The 24263-nt window shown below is 36.7% G+C and overlaps 2 protein-coding genes and 1 long non-coding RNA gene across 5 annotated transcripts; 1 reads left to right on the forward strand and 2 right to left on the reverse strand.

The window, feature by feature from the left end:
* Positions 1-1036: 1036 nt before the first annotated feature.
* On the reverse strand, positions 1037-23317 carry LOC144561399 (transcription termination factor MTERF8, chloroplastic-like). Its single transcript, XM_078310368.1, has 2 exons — positions 22050-23317; positions 1037-1181 (listed from the first exon to the last, which is right to left on the reverse strand). Exon 1 carries the CDS (start codon positions 23285-23287, stop codon positions 22130-22132), a length of 1158 nt encoding a protein of 385 aa, XP_078166494.1. The 5' UTR covers positions 23288-23317; the 3' UTR covers positions 1037-1181; positions 22050-22129.
* Positions 5569-7673, forward strand: LOC144561374 (transcription termination factor MTERF8, chloroplastic-like). Of its 2 annotated transcripts, none has more exons than XM_078310350.1 (2): positions 5569-6912; positions 7322-7673. In XM_078310350.1, the coding sequence occupies exon 1, from the start codon at positions 5698-5700 to the stop codon at positions 6856-6858; it is 1161 nt and encodes a 386-aa protein (XP_078166476.1). In that variant the 5' UTR covers positions 5569-5697; the 3' UTR covers positions 6859-6912; positions 7322-7673. The 2 variants fall into 2 exon arrangements, with proteins under 2 accessions (XP_078166476.1, XP_078166468.1); XM_078310342.1 differs by lacking the exon at positions 7322-7673 and adding an exon at positions 7003-7088 and having other exon boundaries at positions 5569-6937.
* LOC144552557 (uncharacterized) lies at positions 14947-16665 on the reverse strand. Of its 2 annotated transcripts, none has more exons than XR_013511168.1 (2): positions 16071-16665; positions 14947-15523 (listed from the first exon to the last, which is right to left on the reverse strand). It is a non-coding gene; the product is annotated as an uncharacterized LOC144552557 (long non-coding RNA). The 2 variants fall into 2 exon arrangements; XR_013511176.1 differs by having other exon boundaries at positions 14947-15608.
* Positions 23318-24263: the final 946 nt, after the last annotated feature.

Raw genomic sequence — 24263 nt, forward strand, 5'->3', positions numbered from 1 at the left:
TGATTATTATTCATCTTTCTCTTTTGCTCTAAAGAAGAAAAAAAAAGGCAATTTTGTCTTAAAAAAAAAAACATTGAATGATCATTTAGAACAATTATACAAGAACTAAATCAACACACTTTTGAGCCTTGTTTACTCTTGTAATGCTTTGGAGTGGGTGAATAGGGCATTGATACCAGTATCAGTACCAGTACCACAACAGTGTATGAGTTGCCCTTAGATGTTACCTTCTCACTCATACTAATAACTGTTTTCACACCATCCAGAAACACTTAGCCATTGGGCACTGTATTATGTAATCAAGTTCAATTTAAAGTTATAAACCAATTAAGCCTTAACCAACTTTCAGTTTAGATTGAATTAACCTACAATTTTTAAAAGCACATTTCAGTTTAACCTACAACACCAAACCTTTCATTGCACTTGTAGATAAAATTATATTTCAAAACCTGATTCATTCATTCCCAAACTTGGGTTTATATAGAGTACATATTCCTCTTTTTCTTTTTCTAATTGTAATTGTTAATTGATTTGTCAGCAGTTGCAATTATTGCCATAATTTATCACAAAATTATTGTTTTAATTATCATGTCAGCTAAGTTTCCCTTCACAGGTGTGCCAATGTAAGCTGCATGCTCGTTAGGCGCTTCTCCAATCTGCACCATGCATATTATTATTACCATAGCCTCACTCAAGGTACAATATATTTTACCAGTATAGGACCTATAGGTAATATCAATTAGATTTTATTTTAATAATGATTGTTACTCTGTGTTAATAAATTAATACATGCACAGCTGCCAAATAAAATATTATGCATATCAGATCTGGAGGCCATGTTGTCAAAAAACAAATCTTATTAAAAAGAGGTTAGAAAACAGCAAGCTGCCAAATAAAATATTATGCATACCAAATCTTGTTGTGTGTTAATATATGCACAGCCCAAGTTGTCAAAAAATAAAAAGAGGTTAGAAAACAGCAAATGTCCCTTTATTAAAAAGTGACATTTGCAAATAAAATGAAAAAGAGAAGGATACAGCAAATAAATTAGAATGGAATTGAGAATCCCCAATATCCAACTGAAATGATAGTGGAACAAAGAGGTACCAGTTAAGAACTACAAGCTTCTAATGACTAGAAAAATAATTCAACAAAAACTAAAATTACAAAATAATAGAAGCCTAGCCAGTTAATATCAGTTGTTATCAAGTTTACAGTTACTGTAAACTGATACACATAATATCTTCCCCAGAAGAACAATTGTCAGACCGGCACTTTTCCACCATAAGTAGCAGCATAAGCTTCGCCAAGCCCAGGCACATCCTTGTCATACGGTATAACATAGATCTCGCGGAAGCGCCTTTCAGAAGCCAAACAAGCATTGAAAAAACTGCACTTTTTCATCAGTCCCTTGCTTTGCAGTGTACTCAGTACAGTATACCTTGGGATCAACACCTTTTGTAAGCTACACCCGAGTATCCGCGGTCGTAAAGCTATGCTCCTTGCCTCAAACCCAGCTTTACTAATCAGAAAGTTCATAGTCAATCTCACATTCTCCTCTGATAATTGAAGTACCACAGGGTACTTCCGGAAGGCAGCACAAACCTCTTCCTGTGACCAGCCATATGTGTTCTTGAAGAACTCTGCATTGCTTTTAATTTTACCTATGTTTAAACCAGCAATAGCATCTACCCCCCATAGAAACATCCTGGATCCCCTCGGAATCCCCAGCTCCTCAATTAGATCGAGTATCTGCTTTAAATAAACCAGGTTACAGCTACAGCAGCTTCTTCTACCGAACAATGAAACCATATCACCATTTGACAATCCATATTCTTTCAGTAAATTTATTTTCGGAAGAATATGATTCTCAATGTGCAATGAGATTAGGTAAAAATTACTAGAAATAATCTTCAACAAAGCCTTGTCATTGTTCCCGACAAAATCTCTCCAAAACAGTAGGCGTGCAAGAGTGTCTTTCAATATAAGTGCAGCCGGGTTGTATCGGATCAATTGAATCAGTACTTCCCCATTGAACCCCTTTTCCATCAATTCACGCACCTTTGGTCTCAGGGTCTTATCCACATTGGATCCCAGAAGAATTGGTCGGAGTGAAACAACAGATTTGATCTGAGAATGGGATAAGCCAGTGTCAGTTAGGAACTTTACCACTGCATCAGGCCGTGCGGGGGACTTGATCGCCGTAAGATGTCTGTCTGCGGAGGCCTTGAGCGCTCGATCGAGAGAGAAGCCAAAGGAGGAGATGAGATAGTCGGCAATAAAAGGCAACTCCTTGGGATGGGTTTGTGTTGAAAGTGGAGAGCGGAGGATATGGCGGTAATGGTAATGGAAATGGAAATGGTATTGGGGAGGAGAGAAGAAAGAGGAGTAGATTGCTATTGCTCTCTTTAATTGAGAAGAAAGATGGGAAGACATGGTCCGATCAGAAAGAGACTGTTAACTAATACGAAGAGGAGGTGAGAAGAATCCTTGGCGAAGGCGGAGGTGAGAAAATGTCAAAACCAAGTGAGGTACTGAGGTGTGATGTGATGATTTAGGGTTCAATCTAGACCTGCTAATGAGCGAGTTTGAGTTCAAACTCAGCCCGGCTCAATTTCTGAAGTCTTCAAAGCCCGTCCAAATCATGTCAAATACTGAGACCGGTTCGGACTCAGCCTGTTCACTAAGGGGCCGTTCGGCTACAAAGGATTAAGCCTTAATCTGCTTTTTTTAGCTTTCTTAGCAACTTAATTATAATGAACACCGGTTCCTTAACGCGAATTAAGAACATCTCTTTTTACTTCTTTTTATCCGGATCTTAAACATTTGTCTGAACTTTAAGGCACCCATACCTCTTTCTTAATTTTTATTCACGGATTAAGATAACCGAACATCAGTTCCTTAGCGCTTGTTAAGCTCTTAATCCTTTGTCGCCGAAAGGCCCCTTAAAATTAGTTCAGAAAAGCACGTCCAATTCATATGCAGTTCGGAGCAGCCCGTCTAATTTGCATACACTCTGAAGAAACCTGAATATAAAATTTGAACAGATCTACAGTCAGTGAGAACAGCTTTAAAACAAGATTATCAAATCAGTCAACAAATCATAATTTCTCAAACTTAATGCAGGAACTGTATATTCATGATTTTTTTTGTTTCTATTTGTTATTGTGACAATAACTAATATTTGTATCAACAATCCTTTGCATCTATTTTGTTTTCTGATAATTAATGGTCAAGCCTGTAGACTTGATCCATGCAACAAACCTCGGTCCAACATTAAAAAAAAAAAAAAAAAAAAAATCTAAGAAAAACAAAAACTAAGGATTATCCTGCACCATATTTTACATACTGTGCTGAGAAATATATTTGATACAGTTTGCTGAAATAGACCAGAAAGCCTAAAAAGTAAAGTTAATTGTCAAACCTACTTTTTTGAACCAATATAACATACTACTTACAGTACCTCTCTGACTCCAAATCAAGCAAAAATAGTGAAAATGTAAGTTGGCATAGTTTAAAGCCAATAGCATTTATGTTAACCCTATTCGGTGTAGCAGACTGAAAGAACAAAAAAATGCACTCAACTAGACTAAAAGAACAATAAAGTGCAAGTAATCAAACACTTACAAACTGTTAATTATCTAACCAGATACTTAGAAAATTGTTCATATCATTCTCTTAATAACACTTTATGACAAATCTTCTTACCAAGCTTAATTGATAGCATTTCATTAATGCATGGTCCTCATTGCTAAAGAGCAAACACTGGCACTAGATTAAAAGGAGGTTTTCAAAATCATAAAAAAAAAAAAATAGGAGAGAATAGAATTAGATGAACGAGTATGTTGATGATTTGACACAAATACAAAATTATAAAACTTAACCTTCTTCAAAATGTAAGATATGAAAGAGTAATATTAAAAGGACAAATATAGTATATCAAAAGAATTGAGGGAGAAATATGAAATCTCAGAAAGCGGAAGGGCAATATAAATATTATAATTTTGTGCCAATTTAAATCTGAACAGTCCAACAACTAGATTAACCATAATTTTTTGTACATTTCAGATTAAATACTTCAACTGAATAATAGGAATCATTTTGTATCACACAAATTAGAAATGGTACTTCAAAATTAACTAGAATGCTAGATATACGAATTTTAGGAACATGGAAAATTAAGTTAACAACAAAATTAAAATAAACCTCTCTTAAAATTCAATAAGAAATTAGATTTTGTACTTGTGCTCTATTTGTTGAAGAAATATACATTATATATAAATGATCTAATCATATATTACAATATTCCAGCAAAAAAATTACAATAAGTAATCAAATTAAGAGAAATAACCAAACAATGCGGTTGCAACAACTAATTTCACATTCTAGTTCCTCTTTGCAAAAACTTTATACCTAATCAGAGAGAACGAGGGAGGGAGAGAGGAAGGGAGTGCTTACCAACAATGAAGAGGAGTATGGAAAGCGTCAGAGAGAAGGGTCAACATCAAGATCATCTGAGAGATAGAGGAGAGGCGTGTCTCTACCAAACGAGAGTGAGAGTACTGAGAGAGGTGACGGGGAGAGAGAGGGAGAGAGTCGAATTTTTTTATTAATAAATAATAATAAATATATTAAATAAATATCAAGATTAGAGAACGCTTTTGGGTTTTTTTTCGAGATAGAGGGAAAACGTGGTATTCTATCACGTTATCTGGACGTTATGACTTATCATGGTCAGAATTAGCGCTTAATTAACCATCATCCATTCTAACTGAACCGCGCAAGGAAAAAAAATAGAAAATAAATCCTAGACGTTACAATCCACAACGACCAGAGGTAGAAAAAAAATTAAATTAATACGGGCCGTGATAGATAGTAACGACCAGAGGTCGAAAAAAAAAATGCCGTGATAGCCCATCACGGCCAGATGCGGAAAAAAAGGCTGGCCGTGATTCTCTATGACGGCCTGTCGGCAGAATAGTTAAAGTGATTCTAGACGTGATTCTCTGTGAAGGGCAGACCCCATAAGGAAAAATGAAATTCTGTCTGTGATTCTTCATAACGTCCAGACAATATATAAATTAACCCCAACTGCTTTGATCTGTACAATAACTTCATAAAAATCATCTCTTAATTCCAAAAATATACGTATCTCCTCTTAAAAATATTGAACCAGCCATGACTCTAAAAAATAACATTTTTTTTTTTACTTTTGCTTTCACTTTTGCTTTCAATTGCACATAGTTCAAAAAGTATTATATTAGTCATTTATCTTTCAATTATTGATGTCATTTTTTTTGACATTTAAGTAAATATTAAAAAAAAGATAATTAATTATTTAAATATTTAAATTTATTGATTCTTTCTATGGAATCAAATAACAAAACAATCTTTCGATTGTCCTGTATTATTTTCAAATATTCTATTAAAAAAAATTGCCCAATCGAAGGGAGAACAATTATCTCTGTTCTCGTCGCACGAATCTCTAAGCGCAACGGAACGCCCTGCGCTCTAATTTAAATAAGCTTATCCACCTGTCGAAAAAATGTCAAAACTCAAAACCCTCGAAATCATCTCAGGCTCTTCTTGTCGGAAAAACCTGCGCCGCCTGTTCTACCAATTACCAAATAAGAAAGAAAAACGAAACAAGTCCATCGTCGCCTTCGCCGAGGGTTTTCACATCTTTCTGATCGGACAATGTGTTCCCATCTTTCTTCTCAATTGAAGAGAGCAATCTACACCTCTTTCTTCTCTCCTCCCCAATACCATTACCATTTCCATTACCACCGTCTCCTCAGATCTCCTCTTTCAACCCAAACCCGTCCCCAGGAGTTGCCTTTTATTGCCGACTATCTCATCTCCTCCTTCGGCTTCTCTCTCGATCGAGCGCTCAAGGCCTCCGCGAACAGTAGTCTTAGGGCGATCAAGTCCTCGGCACGGCCTGAAGCAGTGGTAAAGTTCCTAACTGACACTGGCTTATCCCATTCTCAGATCAAATCTGTTGTTTCATTCCGGCCAGCTCTTCTGGGATCCAACGTGGATAAGACCCTGAAACCAAAGGTGCGTGAAATGATGGAAGTGGGGATCCCTGGAGAAGTACTGGTTCAATTGATCCGTTACAACCCGGGTGCACTTGCATTGAAAGACGTCCCTGCGCGCCTCCGGTTTTGGAGAGATTTTGTCGGGAACAATGACAAGGCTTTGTTGAAGATTATTTCGGTGAATACTTTCCTATTCAATTTGCGCATTGACAAGCATATTCTTCCCAGATTAAATTTACTGAAAGAATATGGATTGTCGAATAAAGATATGGTTTCATTGTTTGAGGGAAGAAGCTGCTTTTGCTATCACCTCGATTCTATAAGTCAGATACTCGATCTAATTGAGGAGATGGGGATTTCGAGAGGATCTGGGATGTTTCTATATGGGTTAAAGGCAATGGCTAATTTCTGTATAGGTAAAATTAAAAGCAATGCAGAGTTCTTCAAGAACACATATGGTTGGTCACAGGAAGAGGTTTGTGCAGCCTTCCGGAAATACCCTGGGGTACTTCAATTATCAGAGGAGAATGTGAGGTCGAAGATGAACTTTCTTATGAGTAAAGCTGGGTTTGAGGCAAGGAGCATAGCTTCAAAAGCGCGGTTACTCAGGTGTAGCTTAGAAAAGGTATTGATCCCGAGGTATACTGTACTGAGTACTCTGCAGAGCAAGGGACTGAAGAAAAAGTGCAGTCTTTCCAATGCTTGTTTGGCTTCTGAAAGGCGCTTCCGCGAGATCTATGTGGTGCCGTATGAGAAGGATGTGCCTGGGCTCAGTGAAACTTATGCTGCTGCTTATGGTGGAAAAGCGCCAGTCTAACTATTGTTCTTATGGGGAAGAAATTATGTGTATCAGTTTACAGTTCTAAATTTGGTAACAGCTGATATTAACTAGCTAGGTTTCTATTATGTTGTAATTTTTGTTTCTGTTCAATTATTTTTTCTAGTCGTTAGAATCTTGTAGTTCTTAACTGGTACCTCTTTGTTCCACTATCATTTCAGTTGGATATTGGGGATTCTCAATTCCATTCTTCTAATTTATTTGCTGTATCTTTCTCTTTTTTATTTTGTTTGGACATTTGCTGTTTTCTAACCTCTTTTTGTTTTTTGACAACATGGGCTCCAGATTTGATAAGGATAATATTTTATTTGGCAGCTGTGCATATATTAACACAGTATAAGAATCGTTATTAAAATAAAATATAATTGATATTGCCTACGGGTCCTATACTGGTAAAATATATTGTACCTTCAGTGAGGCTATGGTAGTATACATAGTGCAGATTGGAGAAGCACCTAGCGAGCATGCAACTTACATCGGCACACCCGGGAAGGGAATCTTAGTGGCCGATGAATCAACCGGCACGATCAGCAAGCACCTAGTGAGCATCAACGTGGATAACATCGAGGAGAATCGCCGCAACCTATGTGAGCTTCTCTTCTTGACACCTGGTGCTCTTGAGTGCATCAGTGGTGGCATCCTCTATCACGAGACTAAGGATGGTAAACTTTTTGTTGATGTGTTAAATGAGAACGGCGTCTTGCCAGGAATTGAGGTTGACATGGGCACCATTGCGATTGCCGGCACCGATGGTGAGACTACCACTCAGGTATTTAAATTATATTTTTTTATTGTTTGCTGTTTGTTGTGAGTTTGGATTAGAAAAATACAAGAATTGGTTTGTTGTAGGCTGTGTACAAAGCCAATTCTAAAAAAGTTGAAACAACACCGTGAAATTGATTTTGTTTTGGGAATTTTTGATTTAGCAACTTGTTATAATTTTTTTTTTATATACTTTTCAAATGAAGCGGTGTTAAATGGGATGAGAGATTTGGTAATGAAGCATCCGTTGGTGCTTAAAACACACAAGGTAGCAATAATAGAGAATTTGTGATAGTGACAAAGCTGTCAGAGAAGGTTTTTATAATATTTTTCAATGTGTGATCTGCAGATCCTTGAAAGTCTTCAATTTTTGTATTCATCTGGCACCTTCATTCTTTGTCTGGTGGTCGTGATCCATCAGAAATCAATAGCGCTGGTATTCTTATTATGAAATACTCAGAATAATGTATCAAATGCTGAAATTTTGATCCTGTTGTACTGTACAGGTGTTGTATTGACATTATATTAGTCTAAATCAAAGAATCCAAAACATTTACTGGTACTTAACATATCTAGATAGTTTGATAGCTTAGACGGCCACCCCTCTGGTACAGCTGACATATATGTCAAATTCTCAAATAACAGTAGTAACTTGCTGATTGTTGCCAAACCAGTACAATCTTATACACAGCTTTTCAGCAAATGAAAGATTAAGAGCATCTCCATTTTAGCAATTATATTTAATTGCTATACAGCTGTTATGAAATTTTTAAAAATTAACATAAATTTAATTGCTAAGCGTTCACATTATTCAGATCTGGTAATTATCAAGCGATCTGCTTGAATTGTGAAGTACATTTTTGAATGCATTTCTCCAGGCCTATTCACATTTTGTTGTTAAAGTAAAATTACAAGCTGCCTAGACAAAAAGGTGTATGAAAGATGGGTTTTGGGCCTTCTCAGACGAGGAGTTTGACGAACTGATAGATGATGAAGAGGATTCAAATGAAGAACTTGAGTTGTATTTTCAAGATGACGACGGTGAAGGTACCTGGCACCTTTTATGATCGAATATCTCATACATTAATATATGTTATAACCTTTGAATTTATCAGAATTATGTGTAGCTTATAGTTTAGTTTTTGTAAAAGATCAATCGATCAAATTGGTTCTCTAAAATTCTATTTTTTATTTATAGTTTATAAAAAAGAAATCTGGTTTTAGGGACTAGTGCGTACTACCGACTACGATTAATTTGCAGACGTTCAATTAAGAAAATGAGATATTTGTCCAAGATTTGATTTCATGTTAAAAAACACTTTTCTATTTTGATAACCCCAAGGCCAAGATATGATTTTATAAACGATTCAAAATTCAGCTTTTTACGGTCTTATGCATTAAATGATAAATACTAATAACTGAAATGACTAGTGGGATTGTACATCATTGTGGCCTATGGTAGGTTCAGACTTTAATTGTTTTTGCATATTTTATTTTATCTTTATGAAATTTACACTAACAATTTGTGCTGAAATCTGATAAGCAATTCTGACTTTGCATTAACAAAATTGAGGAGAAAGTGACATCTATCAAAAGACGTTTGAAGATATTGAACCAGGAATAGTCTTTAAAAATGAACTTGTTTTCTTACTTTCGTTTTCACTTTTACTCTCATTTTTGCTTTTAACTGCATAGAATTCAAAAAGTTGTATTAGTCATTTATCATGTAAGGAAATAAAAATTATGTGGCTGTGGCCCAAAATAAAACATTAATGAGCTGACTTATTTGGGGTAATTAAATGGCCTATTTTATATATAATCTGACAGGGTGCGCTATTATTCAAAGGTTTAATAAAAGGGATAATAACAGATGATTAAAAGGTGCGCAAGAATCAGTGCATATTGATATGTTGATTAAAGGGTGCATACAAACTAATTTAAAGGGTGCGCAAGTTGTAGATAATTGCATCCTTTGACTCATGCACTATTATCCACAGAATGTACAGAGTATCCATCATGTTCCAGATTTATCTCCCCTATAATTATTGCTTCAATGACAGGTGTATATATATATATATATATATATATATTCTAACAGTAAGGTTGATCCTCTATTTATCAATATTTCATAAAGAACAAGTTGTCATTGCTTAGAAAGAGAAAGATGAGAGAAATCGCTTTACAGTTCTTCTGACGATTTACGAAAAACGTTTCAAAATATTGTTCTACAGTTTACTATGAATAAATGTATGTATTCTGTTTGATTGATTTATACGTGGAGACTATGATTTCTAAGGTCTTTGATTTGATTTAAATGATTCTTAATTCTGCTGTGAAAATTTTAAAGATAATTAGTTGTACTCATGATAATGATTGTGAGTAAGTAGTTGAGCACGTTAACGTCTACTTACATTTCAATCACCGATGTTATATTTTTTTTAACATTTAAGTACATATTGAGAAGTACGGTGATCAGTTATTTAAATTTTTTAATTTACTGATTCTTTCTATGGAATCAAAATCTAAAAACAATATATCTATTGTCCTATATTATTTTCAAATATTCTATTAACAAAAAAAAATTGCCGAATCGAAGGTGGAACATGTGTACAATGATTTGAATCTTGAGTAGCACCAAGGCTAATCAATGATTTATAAAACCTTAGCCCACGTGTCACACATTGATTTAGTTTGGTGGTCAAAGTGGGCCACATATGGGCCCGCTTGTCATGCCGCAACCACTTCAAAGTATGATGCAGATCATCTTTATTTGATGCGACTATTAAACATGTTATAATAGATCGTTTTAATTAAAATATTGTTTAAACTCTTTAAATTAGAAAAGAATAAGGAAAATATTGTTTTATCATTTTAATTAAAATAATCTTCTAATTTTGTTGCAACGAGAAATTTATGATTTTTTCCTTAAATTTTCACTATTTTCATCATTTTGGCTCAAAAAAAGGAAATGGTAACAAATTTAACATAATTAAAAAGAATATTGGAAAATTCCAAAAAAAATCCCAAAAGATGTAGTTGATATATATACACATTGTTTTCTTTTGTTTAATTATTTTTAAGTCTTTATGTAAATTTTTTGAAAAATAAACTGAACCTATATCAAACTAAAAAAAATATATATTAAAGAAATTCTCCAAAAAAAACCAAATCCCTTGAATTTTGACATTAAAGAGGGATGAAAGACTTTAACATAGCAATTTTGATTGCAATCACAGCATAAATTACACGTAGTGTTATTTTAATTCTATATTTTGATTTCAAACAGAGCATAAATTACACGCAGTGTTGTTTTAATTCTATATTTGTGCGTTGTATGAAGTCAAAACTGTTACGTTAAAATATCTAACAGTTCAAAACAATCTAGAGGCTGGAGGCTGGAGCTTATGTGTTTTGTGGTAAAAACATTATTCTGATTTCATACAGAGATGCGACTACCACAAAACACCTCTCCTCCTGTTTTAGCAGAGTCATGTTCACAGTTTGCCTCAGTTGCTCGATTGAAATTGAAAGGAATTCGTTAACGGAAAGAGAAGAGACGGACTGTTAACGGAAGACCTATCGTCGCACGAATCTCCAAGCTCATCGGAACGCCCTGCGCTCTAATTTAAACAAGTTCATCCAGTCAAAATGTCAAAACCCTCAAAATCATCTCAGCCTGCTCTAGCGCCTCCCTCCTGTCGGAAAAACCTGCGCCGCCTGTTCTACCGATTACCAAAACCAAATAACGAAAGAAAAACGAAACAAGTCCATCGTCGCCTTCGCCGAGGTTTTTCACATTTTTCTCACCTCCACTTGGTATTAGTTAACAGTCTCTTTCTGATCGGACCATGTGTTCCCATCTTTCTTCTCAATTAAAGAGAGCAATCTACACCTCTTTCTTCTCTCCTCCCCAACACCATTACCACCGTCTCCTCAGCTCTCTTCTTTCAACCCAAACCCAGCCAAAGGACTTACCTTTTATTGCCGACTATCTCATCTCCTCCTTTGGTTTCTCTCTCAATCGAGCGCTCAAGGCTGCGGCAGACAAGAATCTTAAGGCGATCAAGACCTCAGCACGGCCTGAAGCACTTGTGAAGTTTCTAACTGACACTGGCTTATCGCATACTCAGATCAAATCTGTTGTTTCACTCCGACCAGATCTTCTGGGATACAATGTGGATAAGATTTTGAGACCAAAAGTGCGTGAAATGGTGGAAAAGGGGATACCTAGAGAAGTTCTGGTTCAATTGATCCGATACAGCCCGGTTGTACTTCAATTGAAAGATACCCCTGCGCGCCTCCTGTTTTGGAGAAACTTTGTCGGGAACAACAATGAGACTTTGTTGAAGATTATTTTGAGGAATCCTACCCTATTCATATGGTGCATTGACAAGCATATTCTTCCGAGAATAAATTTACTGAAAGAATATGGATTGTCGAATGGAGATATGGTTTCATTGTTAGAAGGAAGATGCTGCTTGGGCCGTAAGCTGGATTTTTTAAGGCAGATGCTCGATCTAATTGAGGAGCTGGGGATTCCGAGGGGATCTAGAATGTTTCTATATGGTTTAAAAGCGATCGGTAATTATAGCAAAGGTAAAATTAAAAGCAATGCAGAGTTCTTCAAGAACACATATGGCTGGTCACAAGAAGAAGTGTGTGCTGCCTTCCGAAAATACCCTCATGTACTCGTGTATTCAGAGGAGAAAGTGAAGTTGAGTATGAACTTTCTTATGAGTAAAGCTGGGATTGAGGCAAGGAGCATAGCTTTGCGACCACGGCTACTCGGGTGTAGCTTAGAAAAGGTATTGATCCCGAGGTATACTGTACTGAGTGCACTGGAAAGCAAGGGAATCAAGAAAAAGTGCAGTTTTCTCAGTGCTTGTTTGCCTTCTGAAAGGCGCTTCCGCGAGATCTATGTCGTGCCGTACGAGAAGGATGTGCCTGGGCTCAGCAAAGCTTATGTTGCTGCTTATGGTAAAAAAGTGCCGGTCTAACTATTGTTCTTCTGGGGAAGAAATTATGTGTATCAGTTTACAGTTCTAAATTTGGTAACAGCTGATACTAACTAGTTAGGCTTCTATTATTTTGTAATTTTAGTTATTGTTGTATTATTTTTCTAGTCATTATATTTTGAAGTGCCCTTAGGTGCTGGGATTAAATTTATAATGTCATGTTACAATTAAAGATAAAGTAAAAACTGAAATAAAAACGCAGCAGCAGTTGCTGGTAAAAAGCTACTCCTGATAGCTGCTGCATACAGAACTCAAAACCAGTATCTAAACTACCCAGTTACTAACATCTGTTTAATACAATTAATTAACCAAAGCTACCCGGTGTCCAAACTACCCGATACCTGACATCCATTAATTGAAATAAACTGTGAATTGGGAGTCTGTTGAAGGGTGAAACTCAAGGTGGTTGCTTCCCCAATTTCTCGTGTAAAACATCTTCCTGTTCTTCTGGCCCAGTTTGCCAGTATGTGCATATCATGTACCGCCTCTCTTGCTACCTTCCATACCATTGTGTACCTGTCACATAATTTTAGCACATTTGCACATTCTGCCACCAGGTGTGCTACTCTCCATACCTGTTACAGTATTTCATTTATGGTTCAATTGTAAAAAATTAAGTCCATACGGTAGCTGCCGCCTGCCGGTCTCTCAAATCAACACCATCCAGCTACAGCTAGTCTAGTGGTAACTAGAATAGAGAATAGGATCTTATTATGTGCTCAATAGTCCCCCCTCAAGTTGGAGCATGAGGATTTGCAAATGCCCAACTTAACTGCTTGACAACATGGCAAAACGGTTAACACATTAATCAATTTGGAATTATGTTGGAACAAAATAAATGTCTTTGCGTTAAATTCACTCATGGATAACACATTAATCAATCTCGATATGTATAGTTCTCTAATGAAACACATGATTGATTGACTGCAATATGTGATTGATGTTGATTGGTTATCACATTAGAGTCTAATTGCATCAGTTTTTCATGATTAATTTATACCAAAATCGCACAGTAAGATCTTCAACCACAGCAGTTCACAAGCTGCTATTCAGCCTAGAAAACATGTGGGCTTACTAGGTCTATACTTGCTTGGTTATCAAATAAAAAAGAACTCGACTTTCTCGACCTAATTGAAAACCAGCTAACCATGTCTATACCACCATGGCTTACCGGGCTGCAAATTGGGAGTTTTATAATATCCGATAACAACCATACCGGGTCAATACCCTCAAATCTCTTCAATTAAAAAACCCTCTTATGTTCTAGATGTTTTTAGAAACAGTCTCAGTGGCCATCTACCAGAAAACATAGCCAATGCTTCTACTATCATGATCCTCTTATTGAGCAGTAACAACCTAATGGGTCCCATACCCACATCCATTACCAACATATACCTACTCTTAGTTCTTAACCTGTCAGAAAACCAATTTTCAGGTGATTCCTTCCCGCAATCCGGGCCTGATACTTATCTTGAATATGTTGACTTGTCAGAGAACGGTTTTTACTGGGAGGTGCTGGTGAGTTTTGGGTCGGAAATAAGAAGTCTTGCACTATCGGGTAATAAATTTTACCGGTCCGTTACCGGGTAAACTGAACACCGTGCAATTCATTGAAAACCTTGATTTCTCAATATCTGACCTATTTACATTCTCAATTGATATATCTGATATTACCATTTATTGGGAAGGGGCATTGCGGGGCCTCGGGTCAGTACCTATGCAAATTTGGATCTGTCAAGAAACGGGTTTTTGGATATAATACCAATTGAACTGTGTAACCTCAAAGACCTGAAATCTCTTAATATAACATGATACAAGGAAGGATACCAGCTAATTTAGTGACATTTAGGTAAACTAGAAAGTTTGGATTTGTCTCATAATAGGCTTAACGGGTCTATACCTCCTTCCTTTGAGAGTTTGAACGAGTTAACAACACTGGATTACATTTGTTTCTCTTATAGATTACATTTTTGAATATTTAAGGTTTAATATCACCATTGGAAGGTAGCCTGTGTTTTGTCGGACTCCTTGATGAGTTTGATTTATCTTTTTAACATCAATTTTTATGAGTTTTGGTGGGGCCATGGTGAGCTAATATATATACTTCGAGATAAGAGAAGATATTCAAAGGTTACATCTATCTAAGAGAAAAAAGAGGCTATGAGCTGCCAATTACAGAAATCCCACAAAAAGATTATATTATTTTCTCTCTTTAGTCAGTTCTATTTGTAGCACAGCTCTCTTGTGGCCACTGTTTTGAAAACATACAGAAAGCCATAGAGATGGTACATGGGAGCTAATTTTTAATTTTAAAGTAAAAATATTGTATTACAAATTTTTGGGAAAAAAATACATAATATTGAAGATTTTGAGATATGCATAAAATTCCCCCAACTAAGTTTATTCAGTCAAAATGTCAAAACTCTCAAAATCCACTGGCGACTCAACCTGTCAGAAAACCCTTGCCGCCTATTGTGCTAGAAACGAAAGAGACCAATCTACTCCTCTTTCTTTTCTCCTCTTTCAACCCAAACCCAGCCTCATGAGTTGCCTTTTATTACCGACTATCTCTTCTCCTCCTTTGGCTTCTCTGTTGATTGAGCGCTCAAGGCCACGGCAGACAGTCATCTTACAGTGATCAAGTTCCCGGCACGGCCTGAAGCAGTGGTAAAGTTCCTAATTGATACTGGTTTATCCCATTCTCAGATCAAATATGTTCTTTTGGGATCCAATGCAGATAAGACCCTAAGACCAAAGGTGCGTGAAATGATGGAAAAGGGGATCCCTGGAAAAGTACTGGTTCAAATGATCTGATACAGCCCAGTTGCACTTCAATTGAAAGACACCACCGCATGCCTCCTGTAACCCTACTTTGGAGAGATTTTGTCAGGAAAAACGACAACACTTTGTTGAAGATTATTTCGAAGAATCCACACTTGGAACTCGATTTTTCTGCATTTAATACATGAAAAGCTGTGTACAAGACTGTGTGGAAAATAATATATCTGTACTGGTTTGACAAACAATTGGCAAGTTACTACTGTTATTTGAGAATTTGAGATATATTATCAAACTATCTCGATATATTAAGTACCAGTAAATGTTTTGATTCTTTGATTTAGAGTAATATAATGTCAATACAACACCTGTACAGTACAGCAGGATCAAAATTTCAGCATTTGATACATTATTTGAGTTTTTCATAATAATAATACCAGCTATTACTTTTCTGATGGATCATGACCACTACATACCTGTATATATAGTACACTATCTCTATCTCTTTTCTTATTTCATTTGGACCAAATATCATACAAAGGCAGACTATAAGGAATCAACGACGAAGGTGCCAGATATATAAAAAAAATTGAGGACTTGCCTCTTTCAAGGATTTGAAGATCACACATTCACTACCTTATTATTGCGACCTTGTGTGTTTTAAGCACCAACGGATGCTTCATTACCAAATCTCTCATCCCATTAAACACCGCTTCATTCCAAAAGTATCCAATATAATCTTCAACAAAGCCTTGTCGTCGTTCCCGACAAGATATCTCCAGAACAGTAGGCATGCAAGAGTGTCTTTCAATTGAAGTACAACCGGGTTGTATCGGATCATTTGAACAAGTACTTCTCCAGCGATCCCCTTTTTCATCAATTCACGCACCTTTGGTCTTAGAGTCTTATCCACATCGTATCTCAGAAGATCTGATCGGAGTGAAACAAAAGATTTGGTCTGAGTATGGAATAAGCCAGTGTCAGTTAGAAACTTCACTACTGCTTCAGGCTGTGCCTGGGACTTGATCGCCGTCAGATAACTGTTCGCGGAGGCCTCGAGCGCTCGATTGAGAGAGAAGCCAAAGGAGGAGATGAGATAGTCAGCAATAAAAGACAACTCCTTGGGCTGTGTTTGGATTGAAAGAGGAAATCAGAGGAGATACTGGTAATGGCATTGGGGAGAAGAAAGAAACAGGAATAGATAGCTCTCTTTAAAACAAGATGGGAAGTTGGGAACACATGATAAAGGCAAAGGCGGCGCAGGATTGGATACACTTGTGACATCATCTTAATTTTTACTCTAGTGTTGAATAGACGTTGTCAAATTCTTTCAATAGAGATGTTATTTCAGAAAGTGCTCTATGTATAATCCGGCCCAATTCTCTATGTATAATCCGGCCCAATAAAAGCCCATTCCTCTTTTCTAGCCGAAAGCCATCTCAAGAGTTGGCGCAACTTCAGTCTCTCAGCTCACAAGCAGCAAACCTGCCGCCGCTCCTCTCTCAGCTCACAAGTCGCAAGCACTACCTCGGCTTCCTCTATCTCTTGTAAGTAATCTCAATCGCATCGCTCTTGTTATTCTCTTATCGAAGACATTTCTTCGCTGATGGTAAACCCTAGATCGATGGTTGTACCTTTGAGGTAGCAATTCTTCAAATTTAGGAGAAATTAGTTGTTTTAATTTGCTGTACTCTTATGCTGTAAATTATTATATTAATTGTAGGAATGCTTATCTGTCTTCATCAATCACAAGAAAACAATTTCACAATTTCGCAATTAATCCAACCATGTGTTCCCATCTTTCTTCTCAATTAAAGAGAGCAATCTTCTCCTCTTTCTTCTCTCCTCCCCAATACCATTACCACCATCTCCTCCGCTCTCCTCTTTCAACACAAACCCATCCCAAGGAGTTGCCTTTTATTGCCGACTATCTCATCTCCTCCTTCGGCTTCTCTCTTGATCGAGCGCTCAAGGCCTCCGCGAACAGTCATCTTACGGCAATCAAGTCCTCGGCACGGCCTGAAGCAGTGGTAAAGTTCCTAATTGACACTGGCTTATCCCATTCTCAGATCAAATCTGTTGTTTCATCACGGCCAGCTCTTTTGGGAGCCAATGTGGATAAGACCTTGAAACCAAAGGTGCGTGAAATGGTAGAAAAGGGGATCCCTGGAGAAGTATTGGTTCAATTGATCCGATACAACCCGGGTGCACTTCAATTGAAAGACAGCCCTGCGTGCCTCCTGTTTTGGAGAGATTTTGTCGGGAACAATGACAAGGCTTTATTGAAGATGATTTCAAGGAATCATTTCCTATTCAATTTGCGCATTGACAAGCATATTCTTCCCAGATTAAATTTACTGAAAGAATATGGATTGTCGAATGAAGATATGGTTTCATTGTTAGGGGGAAGAAGCTGCTTTTGCTGTCACCTCGATTCTATGAGGCAGATACTCGATCTAGTTGAGGAGTTGGGGATTCCGAGGGGATCTAGGATGTTTCTCTGTGGTTTAAAAGCAATCGGTAGTTACAGCAAAAGTAAAATTAAAAGCAGTGAAGAGTTCTTCAAGAACACATATGGCTGGTCACAGGAAGAGGTGTGTGCTGCCTTCCGCAGGCACCCTGTGGTACTCAGATTATCAGAGGAGAATGTGAAGTCGCATATGAACTTTCTTATGAGTAAAGCTGGGATTGAGGCAAGGAGCATAGCTTTACGACCGCGGATGCTCGGATGTAGCTTAGAAAAGGTATTGATCCCGAGGTATACTGTATTGAGTACACTGCAAAGCAAGGGACTGATGAAAAAGTGCAGTTTTTTCAAAGTTTGTTTGGTTCCTGAAAGGCGCTTCCGCGAGATCTATGTGATGCCGTATGAGAAGGATGTGCCTGGGCTCGGTGAAGCTTATGCTTCTGCTTATGGTGGGAAAGTGCCGGTCTGACTATTGTTCTTCCAGGGAAGAAATTATGTGTATCAGTTTACAGTTGTAAATTTGGTAACAGCTGATAGCCTGATACTAAACTAGCTAGGCTTCTATTATTTTGTAATTTTAGTTTTTGTTGAATTATTTTTCTAGTCATTAGAAGCTTGTACCTTTTTTTTTTAAGTGAATAAAAACGCAGCAGCGGTTGCTGGTAAAAAGCTACTCCTGATAGCTGCTGCGTACATAACTCAAAAGCCGGTATCTAAACTACCCAGTTCCTAACATCTGTTTAATACAATTAATTAAACAAAGCTACTCGGTGTCCAAACTACCCGGTACCAAAATGCTACAAGTGTGACAACTGCTAAAATGCTGATATTTTGAAGTGTTTGGTAAATAGTCTTTTTACATTTTGAAAACATTGCTGTAGTTTACTTCTGTTAGTAATAAAATGGGCTGACAGTCTTTCAATTATTATGTTGTGCAACTGGTATATCCTAAAAATTAAGCCTTCCAATTTATTATTTGTTGACACAGAATGCATATTTTATCCTATTTTGGTTTTAATTTTTCTATTTATTATTGTGCGGATACAATATATTAATTTGTACAAATTAAGCTGACTGATTGTAATTTAAGTTTGGGTAGATGCAATATAGTAGTATAAAAACTTTCAATGAAGCACTCCTAAAATTGGTCTGGGCAGATAGCAGGGAATCAGGATTGGCTCTGGATTGAGGTCTGTAGGGCTTTGGGGTAACAGTAATACTGGGGGATATAGTGCATTAGGTTGAACAGTGAAGCAGCTGAAAATTTTATTTCAAGATGATGTACTGTCAACTGTGGCATATAGGTGAAGGTACAAGTATTGGTGTATTGAATAAACCCTGGTATTTGACCTGGAAATAATCAGTACCAATGAGCAAAGGTATGCGGCAGCGGCGGACTTATTTGACCAGGAAACAGAAAATTGGAATGAGGAGAGAATCAAAGAATTAACGGGCCAAGAGGCGCTCACAGAAATTGAGAACACAGCAGTTAAGCCAAACGCACAACCCCTTATTGGTGACCAGTTAATCAGGTTTAGTGTCAGAGGGCAGTATACCACAAGGTAGGGATATAACAAGCTCAGGAATGAGGTACAGACCAATATCAACTTCACAGAATACCAGGTTAAGGCATGGAAGAAAAATATGGGCAACAAAAACCATCATACCAAGGGTACAATTTTAATTTTTTCTTATGGAACTGTTTATTATTAGCTATTTCCAAGTTAATCTTTTGAAATGGGAACTTAATTATATGATGCTCTTGCTCCAAGTTATTATTTCCATTATGTACCAGCCCATATTATTACCCCCTATAATTTGCTAAGGAGTGGCTTATTTGCTGTGATCCGACATGTTCAAGTAAATCGGCACCCCCTATGTCTACATTTTCAAAGAAGAAAATCAGAAGGTCCACCTACTTGTTAATTGGGCGCGAATAGACCAATTTGCATTTTCTAACCTCATGTATCTGTTCTTTTTTGACATAACAAATTAAATGATCTTACAAGTAGCTCAATGTATAGATTTTCATATTTTTATTTTAATCAAAAAAAACCTATGCAATAGCTATCTTGTATATTGTTGGATCAATGCAATCCCCTACAGCCTTTCAACCAAAAAATATATATATCCTTCTCTCTTGGACCAAAATTAAGTTGGAACTGGTACGGTAATACTTGCTTGGTTTGTTTAACCAAAACCAATGCATCTAAGGTCATGAATTATAAATTGTGTTACCCATCTACATAAAATAGTGCAAAGTGGATATCAAAGAGTCTGTGTCAGAACTCAGAAACTGTGCGCTTCCAAAAAGAAATTGGACAAAAAAACATCAAATTGGATGTCAAAGATAATTGTTCTTGGGTCAAATAGTAAAATTATAAGTTCAAAAAGAAAGTTGCCATGATAATATCCCAAAAACAAATTTCATTAGCTAAAAATTCAAAGCCGAAGACTAATATCCAAAATAAAACCTGTTATTATTGTCAAAGTTCAAACTAAAAAATATATATCAGATTCTGAGTATATAAAATTTAAACATACAATCAAATATATAGAACTCTAATTATTATTTCGACTGTTGCAATTACAATCAAATATATAGAACACTAATTATTAATTAGCAATTGCATTACATTAAGTACCTGTTCAGCATATGAAAGATAAAGACTGAAAGCATAAATTGTATAAAATATATATTGTTGTATGAGATGATATGTTAAAGATCAAACTGCCCTTTGTATATTGTATCCGCACAAACTTATAATAATACAATCAGTCAATTTACTTAATCTGTACAAATTAATATATTGCATCCGCACAATAATAAATATCAAAATTAAAACCAAAATAAGATAACATATACAGAATCTGCTTGAACAAATAATAAATGGGAAGAGCTTAATTTGTAGGATATACCAGTTACACAACATAATAAAGTTTTTTTTTTTTATTCAAATACTTGTCCATTTTATTTGTTAGGTGGTTCTCCACGGTGATGTCTGCTAGGCGCTTGCTGATCGTGCCGGTTGATTAATCGGCCACTAAGATTCCCTTGCCGGGTGTGCCGATGTAAGTTGCATGCTCACTCAAGGAACAATATATTTCATTTGTTAGGTGCTTCTCCAATCTGTACAATGCATATTACCATAGCCTCACTCAAGATACAATATATATTTTACCAGTACAGGATCCATAAGAAATATCAATTAGATTTTATTTTGATAATGATTCTTATTCTGTGCTAATATATGCACAACTGCCAAATAAAATACTACCCATATCAGATCTGGAGCCCAAGATGTCAAAAAACAAATAGAGGTTAGAAAACAGCAAAAATCCCTTTATTAAAAAGTGACATTTGCAAATAAAATGAAAAAGATAAAGATACAACAAATAAATTAGAAGAATGGAACTGAGAATACTACAATATCCAACTGAACTGATACTGGAACCAATTAAGAGGTACAGTTAAGAACTACAAGCTTCTAATGACTAGAAAAAATAATTCAACAAAAATTAATATTGCAATATAATAGAAGCATTCCTAGTTAGTATTCAAATTCATGTAGGTTACGGCGGTTCTCCTCAATGTTCTCCACGTTAATGTCCACCGGGCGCTTGCTGATCGTGCTGGTTGATTAATCGGCCACTAAGATTCCCTTGCTGGGTGTGCCGATGTAAGTTGCATGCTTGCTCAAGGAACAATATATTTCATTTGTTAGGCACTTCTCCAATCTGTACAATGCATATTACCATAGCCTCACTCAAGGTACAATATATTTTACCAGTATAGGTCCCATTAGTAATATCAATTAGATTTTATTTTTAATAATGATTCTTATTCTGTGCTAATATATGCACAACTGCCAAATAATATATTACCCATATCAGATCTGGAGCCAAAAATGTCAAAAAACAAATAGAGGTTAGAAAACAGCAAATATCCCTTTATTAAAAAGTGACATTTGCAAATAAAATGAAAAAGATAAAGATACAGCAAATAAATTAGAAGAATAGAAATTGAGAATATCCAATATCCAACTGAAATGATACTGGAACCAAAGAGATACCAGTTAAGATATACAAGCTTCTAATGACTACATAAAATAATTCAACAAAAACTAAAATTACAAAATAATAGAAGCCTAGCTAGTTTAGTATCAGCTGTTACCAAATTTACAACTGTAAACGGATACACATAATTTCTTCCCTGGAAGAACAATAGTCAGACTGGCACTTTCCCACCATAAGCAGCAGCATAAGCTTCACCGAGCCCGGGCACATCCTTCTCATACGGCATCACATAGATCTCGCGGAAGCGCCTTTCAGAAGCCAAACAAGCACTGAAAAAACTGCACTTTTTCATCAGTCCCTTGCTTTGCAGTGTACTCAGTACAGTATACCTCGGGATCATTACCTTTTCTAAGCTACACCCGAGTAACCGCGGTTTTGAAGCTATGCTCCTCGCCTCAATCCCAGCTTTACTGATAAGAAAGTTCATACTCGAACTCACTTTCTCCTCTGAATATTTGAGTACCGGAGGGTACTTCCGGAAGGCAGCACAAACCTCTTCCTGTGACCAGCCATATGTGTTCTTAAAGAACTCTGCATTTCTTTTAATTTTATCTATGTTCAAATCAGCGATAGCCTCTAACCCCCATAGAAACATCCTGGATCCCCTCGGAATCCCCAGCTCCTCAATTAGATCAAATATCTGCCTTATAGAATCGAGGTTACGGTAAAAACAGCGGCTTCCCCCTAACAATGAAACCATATCTCCATTGGACAATCCATATTCTTTCAGTAAATTTAATCTGGGAAGAATATGATTCTCAATACGCGATGAGATTAGGAAAGGATTCCTTGAAATAACCTTCAACAAAGCCTTGTCGTCGTTCCCGACAAAATCTCTCCAGAACATTAGGCGTGCAAGAGTTTCTTTCAATTGAAGTACAACAGGGTTGTATCGGATCAATTGAACCAGTACTTCTCCAGGGATCCCCTCTTCTATCATTTCACGCACCTTTGGTTTCAGGGTCTTATCCACATTGGATCCCAGAAGAGCTGGCCGTGATGAAACAACAGATTTGATCTGAGAATGGGATAAGCCAGTGTCAGTTAGGAACTTTACCACTGCTTCAGGCCGTGCCGGGGACTTGATCGCCTTAAGATTACTGCCTGCCGCAAGCTTGAGCGCTCGATCGAGAGAGAAGCCAAAGGAGGAGATGAGATAGTCGGCAATAAAGGGCAACTCCTTGGGATGGGTTTGTGTTGAAAGAGGAGAGCGGAGGAGATGGTGGTAATGGTAATGGTAATGGAAATGGTATTGGGGAGGAGAGAAGAAAGAGGAGAAGATTGCTCTCTTTAAAATATGGGAAACCATGGTTTTCCTTTTTCTTTTCTTTTTCTTTTTCTTTTTTGATACAACAGGCGGCGCAGGTTTTTACGGGTGCCCATTTTTAAAGCACAAATTCCTTGATACACAGCGCAATAAAATTTTAGGGACGAAAATACCTTTGCTCTTATTTACACAGCACAGCTTTGCGTAAAAACTATTACGAAAATTTGATTTACTTTTGTTACTATTATGAAATTGTAAGTTTTACATACTTGTCAGATAACTGAATTTTTCTGATAATTTCTGATTTAAATATAGTTGAGAAGAAACGGGTCACGGATCACACAAAAGACGGGTGCCCATTTTTACAGCACTAAATCCTTGGTATACAACACAATAAAATTTTAGGAACGAAAATGCCCCTATTCTTATTTCCATAGCACAGCCTTGCGTCCCTATCTGTCTTTTGTGCCTTTTAACCCTCTTGATCCGTGACCCGTTTCGTCCCAACTATATTTAAATCAGAGATTATCAAAAAAATTAAGTTATCTGACAAGTATGCAAAACTTACAATTTCATAATAATAACAAAAGTAAATCAAATTTTCGTAATAGTTTTTTCAAAGGACTGTGCTGTGTAAATAAGAGCAGGGGTATTTTCGTCTCTAAAATTTTATTGTGCTATATATCAAGAAATTGTTGCTTTAAAAATGGGCACCCGTTTTTACGATGGAGGAACGTGGTGGTGTAAATGAGCTGGCTCGGGCCGAGCTGGGCCTTAGCTCGGCTCGTTTATTTTGGCCCGATTCTGGACCGAGCGAGCTGGACCTAGGTCAATTGAGCCTAAAATCCCTGGCTCGCTCGTGACAAGCCAGTCCAAGCTAGCTCGCGAGCTGACGAGCTGGCTCGCTAGGTTTTATTGGGCTACTATTATACAAATTCAAAAATATAAAAATAAGAAAGCTCATTCAAAAAATTTAAGAAATCATTCAGCAGGCATATCTTCAAGTAACTGAAGCCCA

Source organism: Carex rostrata, chromosome 1 (genome assembly GCF_964058835.1).
Source record: "Carex rostrata chromosome 1, lpCarRost1.2, whole genome shotgun sequence".
NCBI classification, from domain to species: domain Eukaryota; kingdom Viridiplantae; phylum Streptophyta; class Magnoliopsida; order Poales; family Cyperaceae; genus Carex; species Carex rostrata.

Coding starts and splice junctions, on each gene's coding strand:
- LOC144561374 (XM_078310350.1), top strand. CDS start 5,698: ATGTGTTCCCATCTTTCTTCTCAATTGAAGAGAGCAATCTACACCTCT.
- LOC144561399 (XM_078310368.1), bottom strand. CDS start 23,287: ATGGTTTCCCATATTTTAAAGAGAGCAATCTTCTCCTCTTTCTTCTCT.